General features: G+C 31.0%; 3 protein-coding genes across 3 annotated transcripts; 2 read left to right on the top strand and 1 right to left on the bottom strand.

The window, feature by feature from the left end:
* Positions 1–760: 760 nt before the first annotated feature.
* Positions 761–4896, bottom strand: LOC100266134 (probable jasmonic acid carboxyl methyltransferase 2). The gene is made up of 4 exons (XM_002281543.4): positions 4591–4896; positions 3929–4336; positions 2549–2824; positions 761–1203 (listed from the first exon to the last, which is right to left on the bottom strand). Exons 1-4 carry the CDS (start codon positions 4663–4665, stop codon positions 835–837), a joined length of 1128 nt encoding a protein of 375 aa, XP_002281579.1. The 5' UTR covers positions 4666–4896; the 3' UTR covers positions 761–834.
* An 8445-nt stretch (positions 4897–13341) lies between these two features.
* LOC100243814 (inositol-pentakisphosphate 2-kinase) lies at positions 13342–18354 on the top strand. The gene is made up of 7 exons (XM_010666413.3): positions 13342–13847; positions 13928–14125; positions 14590–14737; positions 16302–16342; positions 16475–16585; positions 16852–17451; positions 17941–18354. The coding sequence occupies exons 1-7, from the start codon at positions 13740–13742 to the stop codon at positions 18094–18096; spliced, it is 1362 nt and encodes a 453-aa protein (XP_010664715.1). The 5' UTR covers positions 13342–13739; the 3' UTR covers positions 18097–18354.
* Positions 18355–20810: 2456 nt separating this feature from the next.
* LOC132253082 (heavy metal-associated isoprenylated plant protein 2-like) lies at positions 20811–21927 on the top strand. Its single transcript, XM_059734355.1, has 2 exons — positions 20811–21264; positions 21491–21927. Exons 1-2 carry the CDS (start codon positions 21256–21258, stop codon positions 21824–21826), a joined length of 345 nt encoding a protein of 114 aa, XP_059590338.1. The 5' UTR covers positions 20811–21255; the 3' UTR covers positions 21827–21927.

Raw genomic sequence — 21927 nt, forward strand, 5'->3', positions numbered from 1 at the left:
CATGTTACAAATTAATTAGGTAATGGTGAAAAATTGCTAAAGAGTACTTATTTTACTATAATTTTCTTCTATTTAAATTTTTGATATTATTTAATAATAAATATAATGAAATTAATGATCATATATATTGACATTTAGTTTTCTTATTTAACTTAAAATAATTGGTCATATTCCTTTTTTTTTTAATTCCCCTATTTTTTTATTATTTATTTGTAGTTCAACTACTAAATAAAATTTATGAATAAATCATTGTTGAATATATAAAATGTTACTCCTATGTCATAATATTTTTTTTCTCTTTGTTTTTTAGACTTGAAATTAAGTCGTATAATAAATTAATAAATTTTATACAAAATATATATACATTTTTTTTGTTTAAGTATATGATAGAATAATTGTCTTTCATTATCTACTAATTTCAATGACAAGATATTAAACGTAAATATATAAATATTCTTTATATATCACTATTTCCAATTCATATGCAATCTTTTATTATTTTTATTTAAAATATTCAATAATTATGGGTTAAGGTGCACAAACACACAAATAGATTGAACTCATTGAGAAGAGGGCCCATGGGTTTACCCTTCGGTTGGCCCATTGAGTTGAATAACTCTCTTTAATTATAGGCTTTTAGCCCATTAGGGTTGAGGTGGGTATATCCGTATATACCATATTTTACAACTTTTCTGTTAAATAGTGATGCAAAGCATGGAAGATTAAAAAAGAGAGGAGAGCAAAGGAAGAACTTCAATGGTAGGACTAACGGAACATCAAGAAATTTATTGTATGTTGATCACAAAGTACATGTACTCTAGCTTCTACATTTCATTAAACTTTTCTTACAAGGGAGATGACCAAATTAATATACTTAGTCCTTGTCTTTGCCAAGTGATCGCCCACCATCTCACCGTACCTTTGAAATAAACCATCCATTACATCTCCTCCAAAATGGCTTGCTAGCATGGACTCAACCACAACTCTAATTGTCTTAGCCACTCGTGCTCCATTTGATAGCGTTGAGGACGTGGGAGTTGCATCATAATTATCACCATCACCTCCATCCCAATCTATTTCAAACATTTCCAGCCGATCTAAGATGAATGACCCCTCTTTGTATATTCCAAATTTCACTTCTTCCGGACTTGGTGCATAGTATGGAGCATCGAATGAATCAACCTTTTTCTCTTCGATTAGACCCTGCATTTAGGAGAAATATGTTCTATTTAATTTTGGCAATCGACCCCTCACAAATTTAAATAATATCACACATGTTGGGACGTCATTTGTTTGTTTTGGCCCTGGGCAGCCGCATGGGCCGGATACCAGAGTGGCCTCCCCAGGATTCGAACCCAAGTCCAAGACTTAAGGACGATAAAGTTGCCCTCCTGGTACCATCTGTGCTAGTAGTGCAGATGGTACCAGGAGGGCAACCTTATCGTCCTTAAGTCTTGGACTTGGGTTCGAATCTTGGGGAGGCCACTCTGGTATCCGGCCCATGCGGCTGCCCAAGGCCAAACAAACAAATGACGTCCCAACAACACAAACTTCTCTTTTTTCGATAAACTGGAAAACCTTATGATGTCAAAATTTTTTACTGAAGGAATGAGTAAAATGCATGAATGATCATGTTATGAAATTCATCAAGTTGTTAAAAAGGTATTTAATATGACTGAATGACTTAATTTAAGTCATAAATAAATTAAACATATTTTATAAAATAATTTAATAATCATAGTTAAAAATAACTTCAAGTATTAAATTAAAATAATGAACTTATCTTTAATTTTAAATTTCTTTTAACTCATTTTTTTCATATCTAGTGAGACTAAATTTTAATTGAGACTCCACATGCACAACTTATTTTTAAAGTTAAAATAAAACTTTAAGTATTAAGTTATAATAATTAATTTATTCTTAATATTTTACCTCATTTTTATATAACTAATGAGAATATATTTTATAATTATTGACTCATTTTTTTATATTAAATACTTTATGATTTGCCTCATATAGGAAAAAAAAAATTATTACTTATGAAAATTAATAAAAATTAATAATAATAAAAAAATAGTGATAGTAAATGTATTTTATGATGATTTAAAATAAATTTTAAGTTAAATTATATATTAAAATAAAAATAAGTATTAAATGATAAATTAAATCAATAATTTAATTTAAAATTAATTGAAATGATCAAATAATATGCATTAATTAATTTTATCCTCAACCTCTCCAAATGATAAGAGGCAGGCAAGATTGAGAGGGGCTAGAAAAAATCGGGTAGATTTTTTTAGCATTAGTAGGTAGGGTTATGGTAGACGAGTGGTCCCAAGTGAGAGGGATAATTGGTGCCACCAACTGACCAACCTCAACAGCCCTCGTGGAGACTGTGAACACAACACACAGTGCGACCACAAATGCAGATTATGCTGTGATTCTGTCTGGTTTAGAGCTTCCATCCGCTTCTCCACAATGAAAGATGAAAAAAGACATAAAAAAAAATGGGGGGAAGGAAGAAGTTCGATTGAATAGATATATATACCTCCGAAACCATGCTCATGAGTGCTCGGGCTAAGAGCTCCCACTGGTAGCAACTCTCTTTTGAACGAGGGTCTGTGGATCTCCTGCCCATGAAGGACAACACCATGCGTCCTCCCCCCACTATTTCTTCTGCACGTGACTTGAGAAACACTGACCAGTCCTTCTGGAACTGCGATGAGTATGCCTCCAAAACGCAATCTGGACTCGTCTTTGATATGTAAATTTTTCCCTTGTTCCAGCTCCCTCTCCCATCCTTGCTCTCTAGACCCGGTGGAACCTGCAAATAAATGTTCATCCTTTCTTTTCTCAGTATAATTCATGTAGGGCTCCCTCGTATGTGAGGGAGTACTTGGCCCCAAATCAGTTACATTTAATAAAAAAAGAAAAGAAAAAATGATCGGAAAAAGAAAAACAGAGAAAAGAGAAGAGAGAGAAAAAAAACATCTACCCAGATTTCATCAATAAGTCGATCACATTTCATCTATGGTCCGATCAAATTGAAATTTGAAGGAGAGATTTGAAACTTGAATAGCTATAATCTGAATGGTGGAAATCAGATTTTGAGCTCGGGAATTGGTGTTACTGTCCGTGAACAATAACAGTGTTTTTTTATATACTTTCTTCAATTTTTTTTTGTTTCTCTTGCCAAGAGAGATTATATAATCCGATGTTATATATGCTCTTAATGTATTTGGTAGTCTTTAGAGATTATTTTAGAGAAGATAGCTGGAACTCATTATTATTTATAGTCAAAGTTTGAGTTGTACTAGGTCTCATGATTTTTTCCTTCATATAAAAGAGATTTATTTTTCTGTTGCATGAATTTATTACTACTAATTATTATTGTTTATTTAATTTTGCACAAAGAAATGATAGAAAAATCCTGATATTTATTGAAATATTGTGATTTCACCCTAACAATTCAAAAGATAGGTCTTGTTAAATTGTAATCATTATTATAGAATAATGTTATTTTTCTATCTCAATTGTATCACATCTAAATGTTGAAGTAGTGATTGAATACATTCAAAGAAAATTAGTTATTAATATGTATTGAATGGGATAAAAGCGATTAATATAAAATGGTAAACAACAAACATTTAAACAATGGGGTAAAAATGGAAGAGAATAGCATTACTCAGGGTGAGAGGGAAGAGTAATACTATTCATGGCCAGGGGAGGATTGATTTTAGCGCTGTCTCTTCAAAAGGAACAAGCTGTTGAAGGTTGAGGGAGAGAGAACACATATTGAATATATGGTCCTTCTACAGACGGGCATGGTGGCTCCTGGGAACCGGTTCATATACCAGTCTAGACCATGGTCGGCGTTTTTCTAAGTTGGGGGCCAAAGGAGAATAAATATAAGGAAATACAATCAAACCTGAGAGAGCCAGTGGAGACTGGAAGAAGAGTGCACGAAGTGGAGACTCTTGCTTGGGAACACCCTCCCGTAAAATGAACCAGGCACACCCGATATAAAACATGGCCCAAACTCGGAGCCTTTCTCTTCCTTGAGTTTGTTGTAAAATGCAGGGAGTGAGCCAAACACATTGTTGAAGTCATTGCCGATAAGATCATTCAAGTACACCCTAAACTCAGGCGAACAAGGACGACCCAGCTGCTGCCATTTGGCATATATCACGTCCAGTATCTCTGACACCACCAACAAGGTGTTGGGTCCAGATGAGCAACCCAAATCCGCAATGCCTACGCTCTCAGGCAAGACATTGTTGAATATATCTAGTATAGCTTCCTCCGTCACTGGTTTCGCTGTGGATATAATGTTGCTCTGCAAAAAAAAATTGAATAAACAGCTATGAGCTTTTCTCGATCTAAAGCAAAAAGAGAAGAGATATATAAGCAGCAGAAATCACAAAAAAATTGGCAATCTGGGAATACATTAATATTTTCTTTGTGTGGGGTTCAACATTTCTTGCTAGCTATGGTTCTGTCAACTTTCTATGTATGCTTACCCCATTTACTAAAAGTACTGGGAATCATAAAAATCATATAATCTTACAAGGATGAAACTAATTAATCAACCTGAACTGTGGAGTTGGTTGCGTAACTTGTCTCCCCAGCCCCTTTGTTCATATGGAGTACTTGCATCACTTCCATCTCTCTCCACACAATACAAACTCAATTGCAATGAAGAATTTTTGTCTAAAGACTGGAAAATCCGGATAGAAACTTAAATGGAAAGCACAGAAGGGAGGTGCTTTATATACAAGTCAGGTAGCAAGTATGCTGAATGATTTGCTAACCTCCGATAAAATCTAGAAACCTAGCTATCCTGCCATAACCAACCAAAGCTAGCCATCTACAAAATATGTGGTTTTCGATAACCTCCTGTGGATCCCGTTGACCAGCGCGCCGCCTGTAACATGACAACCACATCCTTATTTGTTGGGTTCCTTTCCTCATTATTGACGTACTTGCCTTTTAAGAGAGCCAACCCCACACGCCCTAACAAAATATTTGACCAGCCATAAAAAAGATTCGGTTTTTCTATTTGAAAATTTCAGCTTTCACCGGCCGGATTTTTTCTCCTAAGGTCTCTTCCAATGGTTGACTGCATCTAAGTCTTGGGAATGGGGGACTTGTGCCATTTATCACATTTATCACATTTCTCCTAAGTTCTCTTCCAATGGTTGACTGCATCTAAGTCTTGGGAATGGGGGACTTGTGCCATATATCACATTTATCACGATATTTCAGGATTTTTTTTCACATTCATCACGTTTCAGTGGTTAAATTCGGGATGTCTCCATGTTTAGAAAACAGCAACCCCACTTGGTCAATCATACCGTTAATTCTTATATCATCAATTATAAAATAAGTATTATTTTTTTTATTATTATTTGATCAACATCTTTAATATTTTCATGAATTTCAAGTAATTTTTATCTTATTAATATTTAATATCAAAATATCTATTAATATATTTCGTGATTATCATCGATTATTTGTCAAAATCGATATCTTTATGCTTACTCATAGGATAATTATACAAATAAATTAATTATAATAAAATATAGAATATAAATAAATAAGACTTAGACATAAACTCATATGACCTAAAAATGTGTAAATAGTGCCATTGATGGATGATATCTTTTTTACATTTATCTGAATGTACATTTCGGTTGGTTGTACGATCAAGAATTTTCCTCACGTTGGAAAATAAAAACCATATAAAAGTTAAAACAAAGAGAAAGTGGGTTGTATCATGTATGTACCATCATCTAGACTAATTGTGCATAGGCCGGCCCACTTTTTGAAAAATTATTTCTCATTTCTCTTTCTTCTTTGCATCCATCACGTGGACGGTTGAATGTGGTGAAAATTTGAAAAACATATAAATCAAGTACCAGATATTTTGGGTTTGTTTGCCCACCGTTTTTTTTTTTTTCTAAAAGTATAAATCAAGTATTAATATTTTGGATTTGTTTAAAACCAATAGTTCAAAATAGTTTTTGAGAACAATATTTGAAAACTATTATAAGAAGTTTTCTAAAATAAAAGTCTATTTGAAAATCTAAAAGATTTTTATCATATTTTAATATTTTTAAACATATTTTAAAAATAAATTTTATGTTTAATGTTTTATTTTTAATCATTTTACATGTTTATATAATTATTTTTTAAAATAATCATAAGAAAATAAATAAAAATAATATAAAATAACAAAAAGATGTGTTGGAATCCGTGCAACGATTAATGACAAAAAATAGAAAAACGAGAAAGAAGAATATAGAGATTTAACGTGGTTCGGCTAATTGCCTATGTCCACGGGAATAGGGAAAGAGGATTTTCACTATATTAAAATTAGGATCACATAAAAAATGTATTTATATTAATCCTTATGAATGAAATTCCAAAAATACCCCTAATTTATCAGGCTAGAAATATTGTCTTTGAGGAGGAAGAGGGATCTACTGTTGCTTTTGATAATGTACAGGTTTCACTACCTATCATTGATCAAGAAGTAAATTTGGATCCTCAACCAACAGACAATATTGTTCAACCCTTAATTGCAAATGAGGACATTGCTCCTGAAGAACAAACTCAACAACCTCAAGAAAATATGTCATTAAGGAGATCCACTAGAGAGAGGAGAAATGCAATTTCGGACGATTATATCGTATATCTCCAGGAACGTGAGGTAGAAAGTGGAATGATGGAAGATGATCCAATCAACTTCCAGCAAGCCATGAAAAGTTCTAACTCTCATAAATGGATTGAAGCCATGAATGAAGAGTACAAATCTATGCAAGACAATAAAGTTTGGGAACTTGTCCCATTACCAGTTGGTACGAAGCCCATTGGTTGTAAATGGATCGTGGGTTGCCCTCGCACCCCCCAACCTACTATTCGCCGTACAACAAAAAAAGTACAAGTCTGAATGGTAAATGTCATCGCTTCAACATTTTGCCTATTTTTTTTCATATGTCTTTTCACTCAAATATGAACCATGTGCTACAACAAATTGTTTTCTAAAAACATTGTATTTTTTATTCTCAATAAAACTGTCATAAAAAAAATTATAAAACATTCTCTTTGCCTACCTTAATGATAATAAGGAAAAATTTTAAATTGATAGTGGTAAAAACAAAAAGATAAGTAAAGAATAAACATTACTATGTTTCACTAAATTTTTTATATAACATGGTAAAAACTTCCCCACATTTTTTTAAGCAAATTTACAAGTAATAATTCCAACATTATATCTATGTCAATCATTTATAATTGCAAGTGAATAAAGATATTTAAATTATAAGATAGCTATAACTTTATTCAACTAATACTAGTCGTGTTATCTCATATCAAGTCAACTAAATTTTCTCTGATGCATTTCTATTTCAAGCTTGAAAGTTTCCATTACTGTGCAACGAATGCACGTGATACACTCATGAGATGAGTTCTAGGTGGTGTCAGATTTGGTTTGGTTTGGTTTGTTAGTTTAGGTTGATAATTTTGTTCTAAATATTATTAGATTTACTCTATGTAATTTTTGAGAATTATTCTAATAATTGAAGACTCAAAATTATCAATTTAGACACGTGTCTTTTTAAGTAAATATGATTTAAGGGTGACTGATAATGTCAATAAAAATTATATGATTTGAGTTTATACTTTATATAGAAAATGTGTAAAGAATGGAAAATTTTCGAACACCCCTAAGGTGACTAAGCACTTAATTTATTTTTTATTTTTTGAAAAATTGTATTTAAAAATGTTGATATTGCATCTAGTTGGCTTGATTTTTTAAATATAAACATGTCTTCTAGAGTTGAAAACTTCATGCACCTTAACTTTTGAAATATAAATATACCTTCTGAACGAAGGTAATAAATTTTAAAATAATATAGTTTATTATAGATTTAATTTTAATAATTGAAGAAGAAATTATTCTATTTACAATATCAAATGATATATTTTTAAGTAAGTATCGAAAATGCACCATCAATCAAATGGTGATATGTATGCATTTTCAAGTTTCATGATTTGTATTATAATTCTATTTATTTGTATCATCACATCAAAATTTTATTTATACCGTTATTTAATGATTTAAATTTTATCATATATATTTAATAATCCAGATTTAAACTTAGATAGATACTATTATGATACTTTAATTAGCATTTTTTTAATATAAATTCTTTTATTTTCCCTTTCATTAGTTTGAATTTATAGTTGACGCGTGTCATCTGTTCTACATAATTACAAGGTTTGCAACTTGTTTTTTTTTTCTTTTTTTAAAGTTAGAAGGATTCAATTGCTCTAAAGATGATATAAAAGAAACATTTTTAGGTTGTTCCAATTTTATTATTTTTTATATTATACTTTTGGTACAAGAAAACTATCCAAATTAGTTTGTTTTGTATCATTAGTTGCTAAATTGCTGGAGTAGAGTAACTGACATCTTCGTTGGTTTATTATTTTGCATTTCGTGATTGTGTTTTTGGGCTGTTAATTGGGGTTTATAATCTCTAGCTAGTTTAACATGTGAAACTTTGGTACTCATTACAGTAAGGTTTAGATGGTGTTTATTTATTTTTTTATCTTTTAATAACTTAAAATGAAATAATATTAATAGTGTTGAGTATTAAGTTATTTGTTTTTTAATATTTTATTTTTATTAAGTATTATGAAGTAAAGAAAAACCAATATTTTACTATTAGCATTTTTTAAAAGTTAAATATTTTGGTTTTTTTTTTTCAATAAAAAAATTAAAAATAAGTAATAAATTAATAAAAAGTAAAAATAAAAATAAACTATCTAAAATATGAAAGTAACATGTTTTCAATAAAAAGTTAAAAAAACAAACATATTATTCTGATATATATATATATCTATGTTTGATTGTTGTAGGTTGTGTGTGGAAGGTTGAATCGTTTTTAGATTGATATCCAAAAGCTCAAAGAAATTATTTTAAAAAGGGGGAATAAAAGATTGTAGCTAAACAAATATTGCCTTCTTTCTTTTTTTTCTTTTTGTTTTTTCACGATTATACTTTTTGATGATAAATCTAACCAAGCATTATAAAAAATAAATAAATATCAAAAGAAGCCTTGAAAAAATTTAAAAGTAAAAAAAAAATGGATAATTTTATTTTACAATTTTACAATTAAATCTTGAAAAATTAGAAAAGAAATTATAACAAAAAAAAGGAAAAAAAAATATAGGATTTTAATTTTTGGGAGAATTAGGTTGGTGGTTCTCCAAAAGCATATGAATGTGTTAAACGGCATAAAATTTTAAAATTAATAAAAAAAGTCTAGAAATATAAGAAGAAGATAAAGGTCTTGTTTTAAAATTAATAAAAAGTCTAGAAATATAAGAAGAAGATAAAGGTCTTGTTTGGTAATTGGTTTGGAAAACTGAAAAATGGTTTTTAAAAATTATTCTTTAATATTTTATAAAATAAAAGCCTATTTGGGAATCTAAAACATTTTTGATATATTTTTAATACTTTTAAACATGTTTTAAACGAAAATTATGTCTAAAACTTTATTTTTAATCATTATACATGTTTGTATAATTATTATTTAAATCAATTCTTTAAAAAAAAATTTAAAAATATTATCTTGAAAATACTCTATTTTTTATTTTTAGAATAAAAAATAAAAAATAATTTTTTTTATTGTTAAAAATGTTTTTCAATTTTTTTATTATAAAAAACAGAAAATCATTTCGAAAATAATTACCAAACATATCCAAAAAGGACCTTGTGTGTGTGTTTCCCCCTTATTTTATCTTTTCATATTATCAACTATTCCTTTTGTTTTCTCAACCACTCATTTTATTTATTTATTTATATTACTATTGTTGCAAGGTATATTGTGAATTTAAAGCAACAACGTCAAGAAAGAAGATAATGAAAAGCCAAGCATCAGCATCAAAGCAGATGAAAACTAAGAAGATTTATAGCCAAGTATTAGGGATTTTTTATAACAGTACAGTTAGTTTTAAAAAATAATTTCTAAATTGTAGTTGTGGAAAAAATAATTTCAAATTTATCGTAGTTTCTGATAAGTAAGAAAAAAAACATTATTTCTTTTTAAACTCATCTCTTTATATACCAAAGAAATTGTCTAAATCGATTCTTGAAGAGACAATTTCTTAAAAAAAAAAAAGGAAATCGTCTCTTCAAGAGACATTTTTATCCATTTTTTTTAAAAAAATAATAATTTAGGAGAAATCGTATTTTAAAGAGACAAATTTCTCAAAAAAAAAAAAAAAAAAAAGAGTTGAGAGAAATTGTCTTTTCAAAAGACAACTTTCTCCTAAAAAAAAATTATTTGGGAGAACTAGCCTCTTGAAGAGACGATTTCTTCCAAAAAATTAAAAATATATATATTTTTTCATTCTTTATAAAAATTTTAATTAATGATATATTTTTAATAATATAATTATTATATATATATATATATATATATATATATATTTTAAATTTAAATTAATTTTATTTACTAAATTTAATATATAAAAAAATTATGATTATTGAGATATTTATCAACAATAATATTTATCAAAATATAAATTATGTTTAATATTTAGATATTGATTTAAAAAATATTTTCTTCTTAATCTTCACTTTTTTCTTTAAATTAATTCAATTAATTATAACTAATAAAATTAATTTACTTTTATATTGTTTTTTATTTATAAGATAAATAATATTTATCTAATTTTTATTTATTTCTTTTGCTTTGTAATTTAAAAAAATTATTATCAATTTTATGTGAAAAATGTGTTTATAAAAAATAATTTTGTTATTAATTTATTAAATAATTATTACAAAATAAATAATTTTGTTTTTATTTTAAATTTAAAATTAATTTTATTATATAAATTTAAAATTTAAAAATATTAATCTTTAATTTAAAATTTAACTGTAAAATAAATCAAATATAGAAAAATAAATTAATTTATTATTCAATAAATTAATTTTCAATAAAATTTTTAGTATTAAGATATATAAGTTTTTAAGTATTAATCAATTTAAAAAGAAATAATAATCATTTATATATTAAAATATTTTATTTAGTAATTATAAATGATAAAAAACTAAAGTAATTTGAAAAAATAATAATTTTTTTAAAAAATAATTTAATACACTTAAAATTAGAAATTATTAACTTTTTTTTTATTAAGAAAAAATTGAGGAAATATTTTGCTATATAAATTTTTTATCTATTTTTAATTTTTAATGTTATAGGTTTCAAGAAAATCGATCAAATAAAAAATAATAAATAAAAATTAAGAAATCATTTTTTCAAAAATTATATATCCAAATAAAAGCCTTAAAATTTAAATACACAATATCATAAATATAAACATCAAGTCAATCCTTAATTATCAAATGTTTTTAACATTAAAGAATTTAAGTCACCTACTATCATGGTTATAAAAAAACCAATAATATTATTCATATAAATACCAAAAAACCAACAAATATCCCAACAATTAATAAAGTATCAATCATGATAAAAAATCAATTATTATCATGAATGCAATAAACCAATAACTTTGTTCATATGAACCATCAACAAAGAAATAATAATAAAAATCAATATCTAAATATTAAACTTAATTTATATTTTTATAAATATTATTTTTAATAAATATCTCAAAAATCATAATTTTCTATATATTAAAATTTAGTAAATAAATAAATAAATTATATATATATGTGTGTGTGTTATTTAAAAATATATCATTAATTTTTTTTTTTTGGGAGAAAATAGTCTTTTAAAGAGACGATTCCTTCCAAATAATTTAGTTTTTTATTTTTATTTTTTTAGCATAAATCTATATTCAAGAGACAACTTCTCCCAATTTTATTTTATTTTTTGAGAACATCGTCTATTTAAGAAATGATTTCTCCCTATTTTTTTCTTTTAGAAATCGTATATTTAAAAGACGATTCAGTATGTAAATTTTTTTAAAAAATAAATTTAAAAAATCGTATATTCAAAAGGAAATAACGTTCTCTCTCCTATTTGACAAAAACTATGGTAGATTTAGAATTATTTTTTTGATAACGATACTTCAAGAATTATTTTTTAAAACTACCATACTATTATGAAAAATCCCAAGTATTATCGCATTAGACATCCATGTGCCAGAAAGATGCAGATTCCCTTAGCAGGGGAATGATGACAATTATAACCATATAACTGCATCATCCTCACATGAATGGTCCCTATCAGAATGACTATGGTTTTGTAGAACATCACCCCAAAACATATCAAATGTTTTTTTTTTTTAATGTAAATTAACATATGTTTATTCCGCGTCATATTTTTACTGTAGACCTTTTTATAGGCCAAACTCTGTTATTAAAGTAAATTTATAAAAATTAAAAAATTTAAAAACTGCTGTCTGTGTTTAATATGTTTACAACCTTCAAAAGTTTTTATAAAAAATTGGACCGTAGTGGACAACAAGAATAAAAATAATGGTAATTATGGATATATAGGTATTTAGATTTTACAAATATATAAAAAATATCGATGAATATTTTTTCACAAATATCGATGAATATTTTTTCACAAATATCAAGCGAAATTATTTAAAATTCATAGGAATACTTATAAAAACTTAAAAGCAAAAATATACATTTTAAAGTTATTTTATAAGTATAATTAACATAGATATGATCAATAAGAAAAACATCGGTAGATAGAGATGTATCGATAGATTCGATATTTGAATTTTAAGAATAATAAATATGAATTTTGAAGTGTATAAAGTTAGAATTGAATTAAGAAATATTTGATTTATTAAATAAAAACAATTTATACATAAATATAATATATATATATATAACATTGTAATAGTCTTTGATATCAAAATAAAGATCAATGTGGTTTCATCATATTTTTAGATAAAGGGAGTTCATCTTGTTGAAAACAATATTTATTTTAAAAATTTTAAAATATTTTTATTAAAACATATTTTTATTATATTTTAAATAAAAAATTAAATTAATTTATATAAAATATTTTATTTAGGATTTAATTTTTAAAATTTTATTAAAAATATGTGGTAACAACTTTTTATATTAATATTAATTTATTTAAATTATTAATAATTTATCTTATTAAATTAATATTAATTTATAAAATATCATCCATAAAAATCGAAATTTTAATGATAGTAATTTAATCAAAATAAAGATGGATAATTAAATAATTATTTATACCGAGTGAGGAAAATTTATGATTTGTTTTTTTTTTTTTTTTTTTTTTATCTCTACTAAATCTAAAAATCAAAAGGGCCACCCACTTGGCCACTTCCTACTTCTCTCACTCGGGCATCAAGAAGCCTTTTCTGAAGTTGCCCTCCAGACGAGAGAATCCCTAAAAAGGCCCTATTTTCCTCACCTGCAGCGATTTTTCGCCGATTTTAACCGAAATTTCTCCCGTCGACATTTCGCCCCCCTCTTTCGTATCGCTGGCCACCGAAACCAGAAATTTCGGCGAAAAAAATGGAAACTTTCATCAATGGACAGAGGACTGAGAGCAGAGGAGGGGCACCAAGCAGCGTTGGGTTTAAAAAAGTTGGAAAGATGCCACCCATATGCTTTATGTTCCAGGGATGCAGAGAGCAGTGAGACTGAGCCCTAGCTCCTCCTCCTCCTCATTTCCCCATGCTCTCTTCTTAATTCAGTTGCATACATGGAGATGGAGGTGGCCCTACACAAAAATGACGCTCCCCACTGGGTTTACAGGGGAGAAGGCGCTGTCAATCTTGTTCTTGCTTACAACGGATCCTCTCCTCTATTCGTACGGTTTTTCCTTCTCCTCGTTCATCGGTCGATGTTTTCTTACAAAACACTTCTCCATTTCGCATTCTGTATTTGTAGGTGGGGAAAGTGCTACGCATACAGAAGGCTTCCAGGAAGGTAGCCCCAGGTTCAGAACAATGGCTGAATGGCCACGAACGCCTTATCTGGAAAGACAATCCTGATATTTTATCATCCCCTTCGAAGGAAATTGCACAGCAGATGTTTGTGCAGAATGTAATGGCCCCCCGGTTAGGTTCCCAACACATTGATGCGGGGGTATGCTTGTTCTCGTGTTTTTTTCCCCTTTTTTTTTTATGGGAAGTGTTTGGTTTTGCATCTGGCTTATCGTGTGGTGGTTTTTCTCCCTGTTTGTACTTGCACTGAATTTTAGATTGTCTCACAAGTTGCACCTATTCATCTGTGGTGCCACCTCTTGGATGTGAGCTTCCTTGAAAGAAAATTCTTGAAATGGCTTGAAAATTTTACTTGTTTAAATTGTTAAAAAATTATAGTTGGTTAACCAGCTTCATAATGAATATGTTTATTGGTTATCTATGTGTTATGGGCAAATCATGGATACTTTTTGTTTAGTTATCTATATGACTGTGTTTTGGAAAAATCATATGTACGTTTAGTTTGTTGATCTATGTGAAGGTGTTATTGGAAACAACAGATACAGTTTTATTTATCATAACAGCGCAGTCGATATCCCTTAACTCGGCTTCCTTTAAACTTGGCAGATTCGTGTTCTTGTGTCCAGGGAATTCCTGGAATCAGTTGAAAAGAATGTGCTCTGTCAACGTCCTGCTTGGCGAATTGAGGCTGCCAAGGTTAATACCAACTGTGATTATGCACTTCTTTTATCTGATCATTCGGTTTTTCCCCATAGTAAGTACCATCTGTTGAAATGTGTTTAAAATTTTTCTTTCATTTACTCGACTCTTAAGTAATTTCCCTTGATTATATTGTCTCTATATTGCATGTTTATGTATTCAAATTGTGTCTCCCTCTTATTATTATCAAACTTAGCTGCCAGACTACTTATTTCAGTGTTCTTGTTCAGAAAGATTACCCAAATTTTGTGCTACTACTTCATTATGACAAGTTTCTATTGATTGGTTGGGATCTTGTTGAGAGAAAGGGTTGTTTTTTGTGTTACCTCTTATGTGGCTTATCCATCTGGTGCTCATTGTATATGTCTTGTGTACTTAAGTGGACTATGTTCTCATGCCATATGTATGCATCTTTTATTGCCTAATAAAAATTGTGATAAGTTGCTATTGAATGTAGGAATGAATTGGTTTCCGTTTTCAAGTTCTTATTTTCAAGCTTATTTTTTTGTTGTCTCCATTAAAAATTCACCTTCCCATCTTAATTTCATGGGGAGATATAAAGTTGTATACATGCAACTAAATCTAGATAACGGGGAAGAGTCAAAATCTATAAAATTGAGATTCTTTTCCTGATTTTGGGCTTTCTGGTTTGATAAATTAGTATTTGCATTTAGATATTCTTTACTATTTTCAAATACTCCAAAGTAGAGACAACAGGATCAACCTCCAAATCTTTTTGGGATTAGAGCCAACAAACCCCCTATGCCAAAACTTCTTTAACTGAGTGGGGAAAAACCCAAGACGCATCAAACAGAGAAAATCACAGACCTAGAGGCCTATCTGCAAGGAATAAGGATGTGATCAGCCAACTCAAATCTTGTTTTCATAAGCGACACTGATTAACCATAAACCATGCCTCTGTTCATTAGCTGATCAGAAGAGAGAATTTTCTTCCAAGATACTAAACAAAGAAATAAATCTTAAATGGTGACTTGGATCTCCATCTCTTTAGCTACAAAGGAAAGGCAGAGGACTCATACAAGGTCATAGAAATGTAAAAGGACCTAACTGACAAAAAACCTATCAGGGCTTTCTAAATCAACCTGTCCACCATCCCACCTGAGAGTTTTTTTGTACCATGAGTATAAAAAATTTATCATTAGATTGGAGGTTACACTTTCCTCTTTTAAATTCTGGCTTAGAAAATTATTGATGATTATAGAAGAAATTTGGATAAGAAAATAAAAACCTAGTTTTTAAATTTGAACTATACTTTCTTGCATGTTTTTTTAATTGTAATTCTAATAAAACCTAGTAATGCCACCACCACCTTTTCATGGCTATTGCCATGACCACCAAATCAGTGGAGACACCATTTGGTCCATCTTTCATAATCACTATTGCTTGTGCCCTCACCTAGCTGACCACCACCTCCATCGCCTATGTTTTTTTATTGCCACTGCATTGCCAATCTGCTCCCTTCATCCTATCATGCTCATCACTACCCTCATGCTACTAATTTGTGCCACTGCCATCACTGTGCATTTATCCCACACTGCCAATGACAGCATTCTGATTTCAGTACTGTAGTGTCATATATTCTACTTTCCTCATTTCAGGTTTTGTTAAAGGTGAACCATGCATATCTGTTGAGATAAAGGTGTTTCCTTCTCTGCTGATCTCTTCATTTCATTTCATTTCATCTCTTCAGAGTATCAATTTATTTTCTTCTTTACAAACTTCTTATTTTACTCCTCTCCCTATTGACTTCACCTTTTTTTCTGGGAAGCAGCCCAAATGTGGATTTCTTCCATTTTCAAGATTCATAGCTGAAGGAAATGCTATTAAAAAGAGAGTAACCCGGTTTAGGATGCACCAAATCCTGAAGTTGCATCAACAAGAGGTAATGTCTCTTCCCTATCCAATGTTTTTTTAGAATTTATGTTATAATGTGAAGGCTCTTTGACTTGAAGTGTATTGGTGGATTAGCATTCATATATGATCTGATCCAATCAGAATCCTTATGTCAATATCATGTACAATACGAGGCATGTGGGATTTATAGTCTAAGTTCTGTAAAAGGATCCTAGTTTATCAAGCGTTTTCACTTAAATATTTATGTTATTCTTACATTGGATTCTGATTTAGACATGTTCACTTACACCTCAGATAGCACAAATTAGTGAATATGAGCCATTGGATCTATTCTCTGGATCCAAGGAGAAAATGCATAAAGCTGTCAAGGCTCTCTTTACCACCCCTCAGAACAATTTTCGAGTATTCTTAAATGGTTCTCTCATATATGGGGGCTTGGGTGGTGGGACAGATAGTACTAGCTTTATGGTTGGTGAAGCATTTGAAGATGTACTCAAGTGTGTAATTCAAGCTGAGGTTGGCATGCGTGTGGAAAGTTTTTTACATCTTGTTTCTGAGACAGTCTCTAAATCAGGAGTGTTGGATCGGCTTCTTGAAGTACAGAAGCTTGATACGTTTGACATAGAAGGGGCAATCCATGCATATTATGACATTGTTTCTGAGCCTTGCACTGTCTGTAGAGATTTGGGCGAGGACATAGCTTCACATAGATATACTTCTCTGCATTCCATTCCTTCAGATGAAAGTTTGAAGATTGTTAGAGACTATTTGATTGCTGCAACTGCAAAGGACTGTAGTTTGATGATCAGTTTTGCCCCAAGAAAAGATGGGAATTCAGCTTCTCCATATAGTAATGTATATCTAGCATCAACTGATCAAAGTTTTGATTACAAGGTATAGTTCCCCTTCCATTTCTGTGTTCAATCTTAGAATTTACTGGTACCAAACTACTTGTACCTCTCGTGGAAATGAAATCATTACATCCTTTGTCAAAGCAATCGAATGCACATCTATTAGAGATGGAAATTTTGTCACTTGTCTCCAAAAATTTGTAATGACACGATTTCTTCTACTCTCATCAATGGTCTGATTATCTTTAAAAATAAAACTCGTTCAGATCATATGAAAAACAAAGCAGAAGGATTTCAAGTACTATCTCAAGTACAATGAGAAGGATTTTATTTCATTGTGATTTTCAAATCCATTGATGTGCTAAATTGTTAATGATGCATTGTAAATTCTGATGTATGAGTTTTTTCAGTTCATGGCGCTGAGGTACTCTACTTTGTGTTTAAATTACAGCTAGAACCTGAAAGTTGCTAACTACTGAGTTCAGTGTATTTCCTTAGCTACTGATATCTTGCTTTGGCTGTAAATTTGTAGGCATATTTCATTGACCTGGATATGAAACCCTTGAAGAAGATGCAATACTATTATGAACTAGACCAGAAAATAGTGAGCTGCTATACTCAGATGATGAAAACGAAGCATCAACCAGAAAAAGCTGCAAGCAGTGGGGCTTATGAAACTACAAGTTAGCATTCAACACAACACCAATCAGGATGGAGATTCCACTTTGCTGCCAATGTTCTGATAAAATATCAAATGTTCATTTATTAGAACAAATTAGTTATTTCCTCGTCAGGGTTCACTTTGTCATAGTATACCAAAACATCAGCCTGGCCTAGACTTCAAGGCTTGAGCTTGATTTGCTGGTGCTTCCTCCTGTCTAAGGCTTCTTGCTGGATCCTTGCATGTTTGACATAGATGAATTTGGATTTGCCCATTGTGAAACTACACCAATGCTCAGATTTTTAGCACTCCAAGTAAACAGGACCAATTCCATGACCCATGTCAGTTTCTGAAAGTATGAGGAAGTCGATAGCTTGACACAATCTGATCAGGCTAAGAATCCATGAGTAATTGTGAAGGGTTAGAAAAGTTATAGATTTGGTGAAGTTTAATAAATTCGTTTTTACAAATCTTGAAAATTCTTTCGAGTTTGATAGATTTTGTATTTGTCTTCTTTAAATAAAATAAAACCACTTTTTTTCTCATGCTATTAAAACATTTCTATCATAGTGACTCCTAAATGGTCCTCAAGTCCGACGATAATAATTATTTTCATTAACAAATCAGAAAGTGCATGCAGTACACGCATCTCTCTTTTGTATTTCATGCATTCAAATGCAGAATGCGGTCTTTCTTCCGTGCGCAATGTCAACATAGAATGGGTTAGTGATCTGCCTTGTATCACTGAAGGAGTAAAAAGAGAGAATTAAAAACAAGAAAAAAAATGGAAAAAAAAAGTCGTCAGTGTAATTTAAAAGAAGAAAGAAGAAAGGAGAATGGAAAGGACAATGATATTTAAAAAAAAAAAAAAATCAAAATGAAAAAACACCACCTCAATGGTGCATGCTAGGTTCCATATTCTCTTGCGAGATCCCACCTTGTAAGGCCATATTGTGTGTTCAAGTAGAGTCTTTCACATCGATCACAGGCTTACAGGTGTTATCTGAAACTTTGTTTTCAGCTGTGAGGATGCAGCATTGCAGCCCCTGAATTGGCCCCAACTTGGTTTCAGAATGCTCTATCTTATATGTATCCAAACATGCCCTTCTTTTAGAATTATAATAAAAACAAAGTGTCTTCCACGCTGGTGAGGACAAGTTGAGGAAACATGGTGACATGGTGACGATTACCAATGAATGCACCTGCCAGAAAGTGGTTTGATTCAAGTTAAATGCAGCCTGTCGAAATGAGAGTTAGTTTTGGCTTTGATTCAAGTTAGATGCTCTGTTTAGTTCGGTCTCCATCCATAACAAATTGAACCTACAGCCTAGGATGGCTAGCAGAACTCCTAGTATACGTTGAGTGACCAGATTGGCTCTCAGTTTCTCTTGGATACCTAATCAGTGTCTTCGTTGATCCTCCATTAATGGGAGCTTAAATCGGAGGACAGAAGAGAAAGAGACTGAAGAGACTTCTTTTCCCCACTACAGGGAAAGCGACATTCAACTACTGGAGTGTTTTTCCATCTCACGCCTGACACGCCTCATTTATTCATCCAGCTGGGTTTTGAACTAACCTACCTTCATGGAAATGGTGGTGGAAACTGAGAGAGGTAACAAGAGATATGATAAATCCTCAGTTTAGGCGCACTAACTACGACTGCAATTCTGATTTATGACTTGGTTGGCTTTAACTAGTTTTAATTCAATGACTTGTTCCAAAGTAGTAATCCTATCACTTATGCACTTGAAAATCCTTCAACCTGGGGGGTGAAAATTGTTTGTTGCGACTATATGAATGCTTTTACAAGTCAAGTCAAAGCTGGATTTCTTTCCCAGCATGGAGAAATTGTTTTCCTGTGTGAACTGTAGGTGCAAAACAGGATCAAGTTATTGATGGAAACCCTAATTCTTGGATCATTCAAAGGAGGTCTGCAGCAGCGCAATAGAAGGATATTATTACCAGATTACTGCAGCATTCATATAAATAATGTAAGATCTTAGAAGCTTGAATATCTTTGCAAATGGCGCTTCCCTTTTGGTACCAGGTCACATAAGCCATAATCCAGACAGGAATGCTGCATCTGCAGAAACCTATTACTTGGTGATCAAGTTCAACCTCCCTTTTGCCAGACCATTCAAAAGAGCAGGTAGCAATTAATGAAGTTTTCATTAAGTTCCCCAGTTCAATTTTTGCTTAAGATGTGATACATGAGGCAGCTTTTTGTTCTTAAGGTATAGTGTAAGCATGAAAATCTCAAACTGGTGCTCTTTTGAGTAAGACAGAATTCTCCAATCACCATAGTAACAGCTCTCAAATGTACAATATCGGATGTGAGCAGTAGTTGCTATCAAAATTGGAGGTTCCATGTGCCAGCATTGAGTGTTATGTCAGTGTGTACATAACAGAGACCAATCATTAAGGTCAGTTCAACTGAACCCTCGGTGTAACAAAGCTGAAATGAAAATTAACGCCCTTTACTGAGTTGAAAAATCAGCTTCATATTCCCTTCTCTGCAAAACATCAGTCTACAACCACATGATATTGTCTACGCAAAATCACAGTTTATCCAGAGAAGAATAAATGTCTCACCAGACGCAGTACTGTTCACTGCAGCACTATCCTCTGGATGGACGAGATACCATGTACCTCACCTGTCACATTTCAAAGTTAAATCCCTTCTGTTGCCATTGGAAACAAGTCAAAGTCTACCTCTGGTATATGCTAAGAACATGGTAAAGTTAGAAAAGTAACCATCTAATGCAAAATATCTCTGATTTGTGAGTGATGTTGGCCATATTAAAGTACATTCTAGGTGCTTGATACAGTTTAGGCCAAAATAAAAACGGGAAGCCATGATTTAGCATGAAGTCATTGAGACATGAAAAAATGTACATTAAATGCAAAAGGGAGGTAATAGGTGATCCAATCAAGAACCCCTTCTGACCAACATTTAATTCGAGTTGCTAACCAACACTGTCACTACTCTTGTCTGCAACCAAACTCTTATAAAAAATATGTAACTAAGCTAAAAGGATAACAAACAATTTTCCAAGAATTACCAACAATTTGAAAGAGAATAATTTTTATAAATAGCAACTATGAATCCATTCACAACTTCCACAGCAGCTTGTTCTACTCCATTTTCCTATGCTTACAGTTAGTACAGTTCTGTACTAAAAAACCATGTCAAAGGTTCCATCTCTTCCTCAAACTCCCATACTTCTATAATGGCTCTATGGTTTAAGTGGTGTTTTATATTAGCTTATGCATTAGATTTATGAATTCTCATCTTTCTGAGCAGTTCTTTCCCTGCACTGACACTTTTCAGTACTTTTTCAGCACATCTGATATGGAATATAATTGATCTGCTCTGAGCTCAGAGTCCGTACTAAAGACCCTGGCTCTATTTTTTATGCAGAAAACTGTTGTGTCAGTGGAACTACTCTGTTCAAAGTGCAGACAGAAGGTCATGAAGTTAATTGGTGCAATAGAAGGGATAACTTCTGTTGTTCTTGACCCTTCAAAAAATACTGCCACAGTAATTGGAGAAGCTGATCCAGTGAAAATTATCAAACAGGTGAGGAAGTTCAAAAGATCTGCAATGATTGTGAGTATAGGTCCTCCCAAGGAAGAGAAAAAGGATTACACGTCCGTGTCCTCCCAAGTCCATATTCATAGCCTTCCCAAGATCTGTCAGGGTTGTGATGCCTGGTATGTGGTCGGTGAAGATTATCATATATGTTCAATTCTGTAACTAAGAAACCCATGTCTCATGGATCTCTGTATTCATTACGAGTTTAGCTCATGTAGTTCAGCCATTTGAACAGATAAAATTTTTCTCCTTTTCCTGTTTGC

The sequence above is a fragment of the Vitis vinifera genome, chromosome 18 (genome assembly GCF_030704535.1).
Source record: "Vitis vinifera cultivar Pinot Noir 40024 chromosome 18, ASM3070453v1".
Lineage (NCBI taxonomy): Eukaryota > Viridiplantae > Streptophyta > Magnoliopsida > Vitales > Vitaceae > Vitis > Vitis vinifera.